The 12,378-nt window shown below is 47.4% G+C and overlaps 1 protein-coding gene across 2 annotated transcripts in view; it reads left to right on the top strand.

The window, feature by feature from the left end:
- The first annotated feature begins 979 nt into the window (after nucleotides 1-979).
- The window catches only part of Eefsec (eukaryotic elongation factor, selenocysteine-tRNA specific), a 191,882-nt gene continuing 180,483 nt past the window's right edge, over nucleotides 980-12,378 (top strand). Inside the window, exon 1 of one of the 2 annotated variants that reach the window (XM_021165246.1) lies at nucleotides 980-1,307. In XM_021165246.1, coding sequence (XP_021020905.1) covers nucleotides 1,034-1,307 — 274 coding nt within the window. In that variant the 5' untranslated portion in view covers nucleotides 980-1,033. The remainder of the gene's footprint in view (nucleotides 1,308-12,378) is intronic. The other variant, XM_021165245.2, reaches the window with a different exon arrangement.

Genomic DNA, 12,378 nt, shown 5'->3' with positions numbered 1-12,378 from the left:
AGCATCCTCTCTGGGTCAGCGGCTAAAGCCAAGCTCCACCCCCTTCACGCTCTCCAGTGCCATTCCTTCCCTGTGAGGTTCCAGGTCTCTTCTTTTCCTAGGCTTTTACCCTTTGCCAGAGCAACCACTTAGGCTTGTGACCTCTTTCATGGTTCTAGACACCTTTCAATGCCTGAAGGGGGTTACAGAGGCTGGTTGGTATAACACTCACGGCACATTTCAAGTTNATATACAACAGTTAAGTTGCAGCTCGTCATGGTAGCCTAGACTTCAGAGTGAGGTTTTTGTCCTGTCCCCACCCCCNCCTCCCCTCCCCTGAATCAACAGGGGCCTCTTCCTCTTTTCACAGTACTTCCTGGTTTCTGATGGGCAATTCTCAGTCTGCACTGGACTTCTAGTGACAGTCCTTGAGGGGATCTTCCCTGAGCCTCACTAGGCTCCCCGCCTTCCCATCTCTGTCCTTTCCAGATAGTCTGGCTTGGCCACTGGTCTTGGGTTTTACTTACTCCTGTTTTCACAGCAAATAATGTCAATTACCACATCCCAGTGAAGTGTATACAGTCTGCCCTTAATAAAGGCTGACAGAAATGAATGGATGGATGGATGAGTGTGTATGGAGGAATAGAGGAAGGGATGCGTGGATGGACTGGGTGAGTGGAATGATGGAAGGAGGGAGGGAAGGAAGAATGGATGGATGGATGGATGGATGGATGGTGAAATGGATGGATTGGATGCATGAATGGATGAATGAATGGATGGATGGATGNATGGATGGATGAATGGATGGAAGGAGAAATCCCTAATCTCAGACTGGCGAGACTTTGTGGCGTGGGGAGCCGGATGACAGCAAACCCAGGTAGCAGGTCGGCTCTTGTCCCGCTCTGTGTGCGCTCCGCCATAGGGCTGTGGGCGCCCGAGGGCGGAAGCTTCCGTGCCGGAACCGGCGCGCTCAGCGCGGGTTGCGGGGGGGTGCGGCTTAGCAGGCGGACCGCGGGGCCGGCGCTCAGGCGACGGCGTGAGAGGCAGCGGCGGGATGGCCGGCCGGCGGGTAAATGTGAATGTGGGCGTGCTGGGTCACATCGACAGCGGCAAAACAGCGCTAGCGCGCGCGCTGAGCACCACGGCCTCCACTGCTGCCTTCGACAAGCAGCCGCAGAGCCGCGAGCGCGGCATAACGCTCGACCTGGGCTTCTCCTGTTTTGTCGTGCCGCTGCCGGGGGCAGAACCCGGGACTAGCGACACGCTGCTGCAGGTCACACTGGTCGACTGCCCCGGGCACGCCTCCCTCATCCGGACCATCATTGGCGGTGAGCGCGGGCCGGGGCGGGAGCCGGGCTCCGGGTCCGAGCTCGCGGGATGGATGGCGGCCTGACAGCCTAGGCCTGGCCACCAGCCCGGAAGGCTTGTGGTCTCGAACTCACAGCCCGCAAACGCGGACACAGTTCCCACCTTCACTGCCGTGCACCGAGATGCTTTCCTAGAAAAATGATCCAAAGAAACAAACCCTGCAAAAAGGGTGTATGCAAGTTTCAAAAAAAAAAAAAAAATGTCACCACGTATCTGTCCTTTGGTCTCCTGGTTCTCTGTCCCAAACACTGCTCTCAGTTTCCTGTGTATATGGATGGTTTCAGGAAACATACACAGAAACGCAGACAAGGTGCAGAAATGAAAGATCCTGTTTTTTTTTTTCCTTCTGTTGTACTACTTGTGGTCGGTTGGGGTAGTGGGTAGAGCCTAGTGCCTTGATAAGAGGCAAGTGCTCTAGGCTCTCTCAGGATCTCTTCCNCCAGTCCCCTTTATACACAAACCATCACTGTCTGGAGACTATATCTACACATAAAGTTCCTTTGTACTTTTATACCAACATTTTCTTGACTGACCCTTGTGACTTTCCCAGAGTTGGCTGCTATTCATACTGCAGTGAATAATAACTCTAGCCCAGAAGGTTTTGGGATGTGCACTAGTGTAACAGGATAAGTTATGTGTGAACTGGCTAAGGCAAAGGGCCTGCGTGTTTTCAGTCATGATGGGCACTGCTAAAATCTGCTCCTAAATCTGTACCACTTAATTAGTCTTTAATTACAGGCCACTTAGGAATAGGCCATTATAAATAAAAGGTCTTGAAACCGCCCTTCCTTGCTCAGCGTAACCCCTCCCATTCGTCTACGTGACCCCTCCCATTCGTCTACAGGAAACTGTTCTTATGTCTTTTTAAATTCCTTTTGCAAACCCATTTAACTACACTTAAGTCTAGGAACAGAACCCCATAACCTGTTTGTAAGCACCCAGCACAAAAGGAGGTGTGGCTGAGTCTACCTGCTGTAGCTCCAGTGACCCGTTTCCTGCTTTTCTGCTGGCCCTGGGTTTCTTTCCAGCAGTGCGCTGTAAGCCTGGAAGCATGCATATGGGGCAGGTGGGTCATTCCAGCTGTGTGGCCTCCCTTTCTCTGTGCTGCAGGCAGTCTAAGACTGTTTCCTTGTTTCACTGAAGTGGAAACCGAGGCTTACCTGCCAGAGTCACTCTCTTGCACAGTCTCTATCGAGTCCAGGATTCACTCATTAAAGACTATCAAGGGCCACACAGTAAACAAACTAAACTGAAAACTCTCAGTAAATTCTGACTGGTTGTGTTCAAATATATTTTAGGAAATGTACTCTAAGCTAGTGTAAATTGGAGATGGAACATACAGGGTAGAAACTAGAAAGTGGGGTTNGCATGTCCCTCAGTGGTGGAGTACCTGCTTAGTGTGCGGGATGCACTAGGTTCCAACCCCCAGGATTGCAAAGAAAAAGAAAGACGGAAAGAAGGAAAGAAGGAAAGAAAGAAAGATGAAGTTTTTTTCTGGAAAATACAGAGTCTGACTTGTAATAACTTATAATTTTCATCTTTATGATGGTGTGTAAGTGTTACAAGTTCAGTGGAGTTTTGACCTTTCCTGGTTCGTCACATGGTTGGTTCTCTTGACACTGAGCAGTGCAGTAATCTGCAGCTCCTAGTCGGCCCTGAGGTCCAGAGTGCAAATCTCTGTGTACCCAACTCTGGTTGCTGAGCTGGCAGGCCCAGAGCTTCTGTGTATTCAGCGCATTTCTTAGCTTACTATATTTTGAACATATAATAACGGTATTGGGTGTAGCTCAACTGTAAGAGGAGAATCTAAAATCTAGGCCAGGGCAGAAGGACAGACATTCTTTTAGAGATGTACAGAATTGGGTTCGCAGCTTTTTTCCTTACTAGCTCTGTGCCCTTTGAACCTTGCTCTCGATCTTATGTCACTAGTGAATAATGGTGACTGTGCAGTAACTTTCTGGCATGGCTCTTCTCAAACATTTCACTTCTTGGACAAACTTTGCTGGAAGCGTGTTTATTGTGTAGCCACTAAGGAAGGCAGCTAGTCAGCTGGATTGTCAAGGCCTGCCTGCCTCCCAAGCTGGGACCTTTCCATGTGCCCCAGTTTCCTGAATTCCTGCCCACTGCTTCTAATATGTACATTTCACAGAACCTTTATGAGGCAAAAGCTTTAGCCAGGTGTATATGATCAAATGGCTTCAGCCCAAGCAATGGTGTTTTGATTGAGACTCTACACCTGTACTAGGGGATCTGTGCTCTCATATCCTGTTGTTGCTCTTCTTGCTTCATAGCTTGAGAAAACTTTCCTTCCTGGTCTTACAATGTGGCCAGACCTCACTGGAGTGATAAGACCATCCTTCCTTAAGGCGATCGGCTCCCTACCTTCTTTCTTAAGGAAAAGGGAAGATGGAGCTTTTCCTTTTGAAGGAAAGCATGCAGCTGCTTGAGTGCCTGCTCTGGCCCAGGCCTGTGGCCAGGACCTTGTGACTGGGCAGNGTCCTGTGGAGAAGCATCACTCTGGTTTTCAGATGAGGAAACAAGCCTGGCCGGTTAAGTGCACAGGGCTGCTGCTAGAAGTCACCTCTCACTTGTGCACAGGGTCTATTTAATACCGTGCCTTGCCTTCCTGAACTGGCTACAGGCCAAGTCTTGCCAGTGCCTTTGGAATCCTGCCATTCACCCACTGCTGCCTGAACAGTGGGTGGGGTCATTTTCAGGGGCTCATTAGATCATGTTAGCCCTTGCTTCTAGATTCTCAGTATGTTTTTGTTTGATTTGGTTTTTGAGGCACGGTCTCTACCTCTAACTGTTCTGGGTCTCACCAAATAGACCAGGCAAGCCTAGAACTCGTAGAGATCCTCCTGTCTGCCTCCCAGGTGCTGGGATTAAAGGCATGCACTATTGCTCTTGACTCCCCTGTACATTCTTGTATTTGGATAAATCCAGCCTCTTTGTTCCAGGCTCAGTACCCAGGCTTTCCTTCCCTGGAGCCTCCTCAGCAACTACTTTCCCATGTCTCTGACCTTCAGTCATGCTGTCGACTTTTCCACTCTTTAAATATGTCAACAGTTACTTTGCCCCTGCTGTTGCTTCTTGGTCTGTCAGACTCCTTGCTGCTGGTCACAGTTCAGATGTCCCTTCATTAGTGAGGTCTCCCTGACTGATTCTTTCTGGTGTGTCTGTCCCCAGCCCTCACCCTCGAACTTTCCCATTTCTTCATGCTCCTTGGGTGTTGTGTCAGTTGTCCCTTGCTAGGACTGGGGCTGTATGAGAGCAGAGTAGGATCTGACTCGCCAGTGTTCTTTGGTGCCTGTGCTGACAGCAGGCATCTGGCAGGTTCTTAGTAGGTTCTAAGGAAGGAAGAGCTATGTTCTTCTAATGGCCTAGCTGGCTGCTCTTTCCTCATCCAGGAGATGACAAGAGAACACTGGCAAAGGCACACTGTCATAGTCCGAGGGGTCTCAAGCTGGAGTACCTCATGTAAGCTGGGCATGGATGCACCTGTCTAGCCATTCCTCAGTGGGCTGGAGGCAGAGGATTGCCTGAGTCCGGGAATTTGCACCCAGCCTGGGTATCATAGTGAGGCTCTGTTAAAAAAAAAAAAAAAAAAAAAAAAAGCACTCCTCAACCTTTGTTGAGGCACAGGATGTGGGCATATTTAAAAAAAGAGCTTCCCTAGAGCAAGGAACCACCTGGTGAGGCTGCTTTGTCAGGTCTGAGTTAACTGCTAGTAGNATGAGGCCCAGCAGGATGTCTTCATGGGATGTCACAGGTATGTTCAGGACAGTGAAGGTCTAAACAGAGTTTGGACCTAGAGAGTGGTGGTAGGGATTTCTCTTAAGGGCCTGGTGTACTTTGGAAGGCTGTTGTTTTGTAGATGTATGTGGCCAGCTGAGCTGTGGGTAGGAAGCTGCAGGTAGGGACTCCATGAGCAGAGATGTGGTCTTCCTCTTATCCTGGGATCCTTTGATGACTGTGTCATCTGTTCTCAACCTCTTGGGGAGGTCAAGTGACCCTTTCACAGGGGTTGCCTAAGACCAGCAGAAAACAGTTTTATTACAATTCATAACAGCAAAATTGTAATTATGAAGAAGCAAAGAANATAATTTTATAATTGGGGGAGGGGTCACCACACCATGAGAACTGTATTAAAGGGTTTCTTGATAGTTTCTTAAGTTAAAGCCAGCTGTCTGATTCTATTCTCCAAGGTGAACTCTCCAGAAACAAGAATCCCTCCTTCACGAAAACTGGGCTTCTGGGCTGGAGAGATGACTCAGTGATCAAGGGTATTCACTGGCTTCTCTTCTAGAAGACCCCAGTTCAATGCCAAGCAANCACATGGTAGCTACAACCATAGGTCGTAATTTCCAATTCTAGGAGATCTGGCCCCTTCCCGCAGACATACAAATAGGCAAAACACCAATCAGTGCTCTAAAAACAAATAAATTATTAAAAAAAGAAAAACAAAAAGCTAGATTTCATTGCCCCTGAGGCTCAGCTGCAGTGGCTGGCGGTGCTNGGGATCAGAGGTGGTGACACCTGTGTCAGTTATTGAGTGCTGTCCTTCTGGTTGGTACATTAGTTTGTTTTGTTATTGGTTTTTTCTTCTAACCCTCACAGCTGCCCTAGAGAGGAAAGGTGAAATTCATATTTTATAGATGGAAAGCTCCTGTACCTCAGAGAGAGCAGGGACACAGTTACTGCTAGCCAAGTTTGAACTGAGTGCACTTGCCTCCACAGCCTTTGTCTGGCTTTCTCAGTGGTAATGAAAAGTGTGCTGTCCACTGCACCCTCTTGGGTAGTGCTTCAGGGTGATATTTTTCTCAAATCCATTTTCCAGTATAAATCTTTCAGGGTTAGAACTTCAAAAAGATTAAACAATGTATGTTTTAAAGACTTGGGCTGGGTACGAGATGTAAGACTCATCTTTAATCTAAGTCTAGTAGGAGAGAAAAAATGCTGGTCTCTTGGCTTAGCAATTTATAGTCTTCTGGTGGCTGCAAGGATTAACAGTGTTTTGTCTCTGAGTCTTTTGTTCTGGTTGTTTATGATGGGTCTCCAAGCCCTCCCATCTCATACACACTGTGTGAGGCAGGTCCTGCATGGCCAGGGCTTTCTCTGGACCACTCCCGCATAGGAATGCACAGAAGTTTGTATGTCTGACCCAGTCACTGCACTTGGAGCCTAGGGGGCGTTGTCTCTTACCTTTGAGACATTTTTCTTTGTAAAGCTTAGCTATGTACGTATGTAAAGAAAAGCTTTACTTTTCTGACTTTCTGTGCTCTCGGTGCCCCAGGAGTACAAGTTTTTGGCCCTTTGATCTGCTTTTCCAGGCTCATCCCTTTAAGTCCCTCTGTATTCTGTCTGACAACCTTCCTTTCTGACTTCCTTCCTTTGGAATGGAACAGGGTTTGTGTGTGCAAAAGAATACATGCCATCAACCAAATTTCTCAGGTCACTCTATGTAGTACACAGTGGCCTTGAGACATGCACACCTAGGGCCAGAATGTTGCTTGGCATAAGCAGAGGGGAGTTGGACAGGGGCCTTGGCAGCCAGGGACATGGGGGGTTGTTATTCTAGTGGAAAAAAATGAAAAGACTTGTTGTTTTCCTTGCCTTTGACCTTTCTGTGAGCATCTATCTGTGTAGGAACATATGTATGGCACTTACATGCTTGCATAACATTGANGCTTATTAGGTGCTAGAAGGGGAAGTGCTTCCCTCAACACAGGCTTTGTCATCAGCTGGGCCTTGGCTCCTTGTACTCTGTTATTTTCAGCAGTAACACACACACACACACACACACACACACACACACACACACATGGTTGCATTCTTGCACACACGCATATGGGAGATTCTGCTGTCTGGAACAGCCTCTGTGATGTCTTCTACTACCAGGTGATGCTGAGCCAACATGAGTTGCTTGCTTTCCCTTGCTTCAAAGGCTGGTCAGTAGGAAGTCTGCCTCACTGCAGAGAGCTGCTGTAGAAATACAAGTGCTTCTGTTGTGCCTGGCGCTTATCATTTTCTGACCCCACTTGATCTCCTTCCAAGCTGCAGTGCCTTTAGCTGTCTCCAGGAGACTCAAGTTGATCTCCTCTACATCATTTTCCCTTGGAGCCGGACAGCGGGTGACTTTGCTTTGGTTGGGGTGACAGTGTGGGAGCGGCACAACATCAGACACAGTCTTGAGTTTAAATTAATGCAGAATATTTGAGCAGGAACCAACAGGAAAGAAAAATGGAAGCAGGTAGTCATATTTCATTCCGTTGGGGTACATTTTTCTTCTCATGGGGCTTGCCCTTGAGAATAAAACATATCAAATGTTAAATCAAAGAATATTTTTGTAGTCATGCTAGGAATAGAAAATAATGCAAAGACTTTGCCTTCTTGAGGCAAATATTTTGCTGGAAGGTTATAATCAAAGTCAGAAGGAAATTGTAGCCACAGCTTTGGTAAAGCTGTGATCACTTAAAATTAATTGCTTTTAAGCTTTTTGCTGAACGTCTCCTGTCTGCATCTGAGTGAGTGTCTCTGGGTTTTCCTTCGGAACCACTTCATTCAGGCTAGGGTAAGATTTGGGCATGCGTTTCGGAAGATAACCTATCAATGAAGCCCCAGGACCTAGNCCTTCTTGGTCATTCTTTTGTTCAGTGGAACCTCAGCCAGGCTGGGACTGAGCCTTTCCCAGTAAGGGCTTTGGTAGCATGTAGGAGGTGATGCTGTCTCTAGCTCTGGCCTTCAGCTACCTTATACTCCCAGTTCCAGGGATTTTGAAGGCAGCCTCACGGTAGGGCTGGGAACCAGTCTGAACCGAGCAACACATTGTCCTCTGCTGTTGGAAGGACCATACAGTACTGTATGGCTGGAAACACCATGGGGTAGGGATGATGCCCGAGTCTTCTGTAGCTCTACCTGGCCTGCCTNACAGAAAGTACATGATGGTTTTTAAAAGCAGTTTAGTTCAGATAACGTGCAGTTCAGCATGCTTAGTGTTTTCCCATGTGTTTATGGAGTTGCATGGCTGTCCTCTACAAAGAGGCGTTGTGCGTTGTGCTTGCTCACAGTCAGCTCTGCAGACCTGGGCAGCTGCCAGCCTCCTTCACAGCTCTGTAGATTTTAGACTCTGACAGAAATGGAATTATTTTGTGCCTGGCTTGGGTTTGGGACATGCTTTGTAGTTATTGTTTTGAGAAAGGGTCTTACTGGGTAGCCCACGCTNGCCTTGAACTTGTAGTGCTCCTGCTTCTGCCTCCCAGGGGCTGGCATTATGGCATTCCCAGTTTCAAGCATGCTTTTTAAAGTTAACCCATANTGTGGCATGTAACTATACTTCATCTCTTCAAAAATAAAATCTGTTTCTAATTGTGATAAAAAGATACAATACTTACTACCTTACTAAACCATCTAAGTTGCTTCTTTCTGTGCCATACCTAACCTGTGGGGACCCCTCTCCTAGGGATTTGTAGTAATAGAGGTTCAGATGGTGATGTCTTGGTGGGCTTTGGTCTTGTTGCTTTTAAAAAAAAATTTTTTAAAGATTTATTTATTGTTATATGTAAGTACACTGTAGCTGTCTTCAGACACACCAGAAGAGGGCATCAGATTTCATTATGGATGGTTGTGAGCCACCATGTGGTTGCTGGGATTTGAACTCAGGACCTTCGGAAGAGAAGTCAGTGCTCTTAACCGCTGAGCCATCTCACCAGCCCCTTAAATTTTTTTTAAAGGTTTATTTATGTAATATATGTGAATACACTGTTGCTGTATTCAGACACACCAGAAGAGGACATCGGATCTTATTACAGATGGTCGTGATTGCTGGGAATTGTACTCAGGACCTCTGGAAGAGCAATCAGTGCTCTTAACCACTGAGCTATCTCTCCAGTCCTTTTTGTTTATTTTTAAGACAGATTCTCACTACATAGCTCTGACTGACCTGGAACTTACTATGTAGACCAGACTAGCCTTGAACTCACAGAGATCTGCCTTTCTCTGCCTCCCAAGTGCTAGGATTAAAGATGTATACCACTATGCCCAGTTGTCTTAGTGTTTTTAGCCATTCACTTTGGTTCTATGTGCATAGCTGTGCAGTGTTGTTTTGGATATGAAGCCAGATACAAACCTTGTGTATGTCTTCAAGGGTTTTGTGGTCAGGGGAGGCAGGAGGAGTGGAATGGGCACTTAAGATACAAGATACAGTTAAGTTGTAAGAGTCTTGATCAGGAGAACCTGTATCATGTGATGTGATGTGTGAGTGTGTTGTGGCACAAGCAGGAAGGAGCCCCCTCCCAACCTCCCATGGGGACACAGAGCCAAGCCTAAACAGATGACCTGGAGATTTGCAGGCAGAATAGCCACAGGGAATAGCCTCAGCAAAGTGCTGGGGTGTGATAGCAGGTGGATCTGGTGAGGAAGTGTGATGAGGTGCTAGGCCAGTCCAGGAAGGCTTCTGGGAGGAGGGGATATCTTGTTGTAACTCTGTAGGGTGATTGAGAGCTTACTGACAAGATAGTTCAGCTAGAGAACCCAGCTTGCAGACAATCAAGGCAGGACTAGAACATGGAGTCATGAAAGAGGGAGAGAGTAACAGGTCCAGTAGCTAGAGGTTGGCTGGGATAGAGTTTGGGAGCTGGGTGTACCTTGTGGGAGAGAGTGTGTTTTAACCAAGGGTCCTTGTAGTGGTTTCTACAGGCTCCCTTTGAGTTTGAAAAAGAGTTCAGGTCAAGTGGCTTTAAGGCCAAGTGTCCTGAATGTGCTCTTCCAACAGTAAGCAAGCATACAGGCAGGAGGAATACAGAGTTCTGGAGTGCTGGTATGGAATGCCAAGTAAGGCCACAGAGCTTCTGCCTCTCAGAAGAGGGTGATTATATGTTTGGAGGACACATACTACCTTTTAGACACCATTCAAGACCCCAGACACTTACTGTATTCTCAAAGCCTGTGTCAGGGAGCCTCTGATGGACCTAAGCAGCTTGCTGTAGGTCTCAGCTGGTGAGAGCTGCCTCAAGCTTCCCCTAGCCTAGTTTCTGGCTGTGCTTTGTCCAGGATTGCAGTCACGTCATTGTCTATGTCCATCCATGTCCATATAAGGAGAAAGCCATAGCTCCTGAAGAGCAGTTTCTAGACATGGCCCATGAGATGGCTGGTCCCAAGCACAGGTTCTCTCAGCATCCTTCCCTGCACTGTTCACCATTCTCTCTCTCTCTTTCTTCCTTCCTTCCTTTCTTTTCTNTTTTTCTTTTTTTGGTTTTTCAAGACAGGGTTTCTCTGTATAGCTCTGGCCGTCCTGGAGCTCACTTTGTAGACCAGGCTGGCCTCAAACTCAGTAATCCGTCTGCCTCTGCCTCCCGAATGCTGGGATTAAGGCTTGCGCCACCATTCACTGTTCACCATTCTTTCCTGGACTGGTTGAGCTTTGCTTCTTGTTAGTTGGGTCTTTCATTTCTTGTGCGGTGCAGTTAGGCTCCTGCTGCTTTGAAGTGGCCTCACTGGGTAGGAGGGAGGACTTAGCTAATGTGATGCTCCTCTTGGCAGCAGAAAAAACAACTTTGCTGTTGAGATACGTTGACTTTCCTTCTTTTGCTGTCACCATATTGTGATGATGCTCTCTTTTCTTGAGGCCTTCAGGAAGACTAAAATGATTTCCTTTGTCTCTAACCTACTTCCTGAGGATATTTATTTGGCAGCACACACAGGTGCTACCTAAAGATAAACTTGACTTTTTTCTTTTAAAATCAGTGCGGGGAAATGCACTAATGTTGCTCTGCTTAGTCGCAGAACCTGCCTGGCCTAGCCTTTGCTGTAGGTTTAAAGCCCAGGAGAGGTCAATGGCTGCTGCCCTTGGCCATCTGACCTTGATATTAGAGCTAAAACTGCTCGTCNGCATTGCATTGTGACACTTGAAGACAGTCACTCTACTGTGGTCATTTTCAGGTGAGTCCTATTCCTTACCCTTTTGACACAGGCACCAGAGGCCTAGTATATGTGTACTTTAATATTTCCTATTTTGGAGTGATGGCTTAGGGCANGCTCGGGGATGGTCTGCAGAGCTTAGCTCTAGAGGAGAAAGACTGGCCTAAGAAAGAAGGCTCTGTTTCTTTAACACTTCTGCCTGACATCTAGAGACTAGAAAAGCAGAGGCTGGCAGGGATTGGTGTCCAGCGGTGCTCCCTGTTGCCGATGCCCCTTTACTGCAGAGCTTGACAACCTGTTGTGAAGGACAGCCACATTTCCAACAGAACTTCCTGTTGAATATTGTTGAAAGCTTANCAGTGTCGAAGAAAGGAGACATTTCAGCTAGAGACAAGTCAGACAAGGCAGGACTAGAGCATGGAGTTCACAAAAGAGGAAGTGAGTAACAGACTCAGTAAAGTTCTGATTGTGTAGCCCAGTAGTGTGGCTGTGAGCCTTGGAGCGTTTGTGTTAAGGTAGTGCTGCTGAGGCGTGGGGATACAAATTTTGCCTCAGTGCAGCCCTGGATGAACTGAGAAATGGCTGGTTCTACATTCCTACAGCGGACTAGGGTTGGTGTTCTCTATGTGTGGTTTGGTGCTGGGGGCTGTTATCTTCCTGGGAAAGAGCTTGGGGCTCTCTGCCTTCCTTGGTATTCCAGACTTGCTCATTAGTTGGTCTGCACACCTGCCAAGCCCCCTTCACCCTGTTTGCCTTCCTAGTGGTGCTTCAAAGAATGGGCTGTGAAATGACTCTCAGTCTTCCTTCTCCTTTTCCTCACAGGACTCACTTGCTGACCTTGTACCTCTAGAAGTTCCATCAGTACAACTGCTGCTTAGGATAGGCTTCACCTAGCTCTAGACGGGATGAACTCAATTTCCCTTTACCTGGCTTTGAGTCTGCAGCCAGGAACTCTTCCTAGGTACCTTCCATAGGTCCTTGCTTAAATTTTCAGTTACTGTCCGAAAGCCCAAGCCCCACATCATGACATAATGTGGTCCTTTCTGATAGATTTGCGTTTTCTCCCACTGGGACTTCATGACACCCTTTGGAAACTTCTGTGCAGACAGAATA

This window comes from Mus caroli, chromosome 6 (assembly GCF_900094665.2).
Source record: "Mus caroli chromosome 6, CAROLI_EIJ_v1.1, whole genome shotgun sequence".
Lineage (NCBI taxonomy): Eukaryota > Metazoa > Chordata > Mammalia > Rodentia > Muridae > Mus > Mus caroli.
This window is presented reverse-complemented; position numbering and strand designations above follow the sequence as displayed.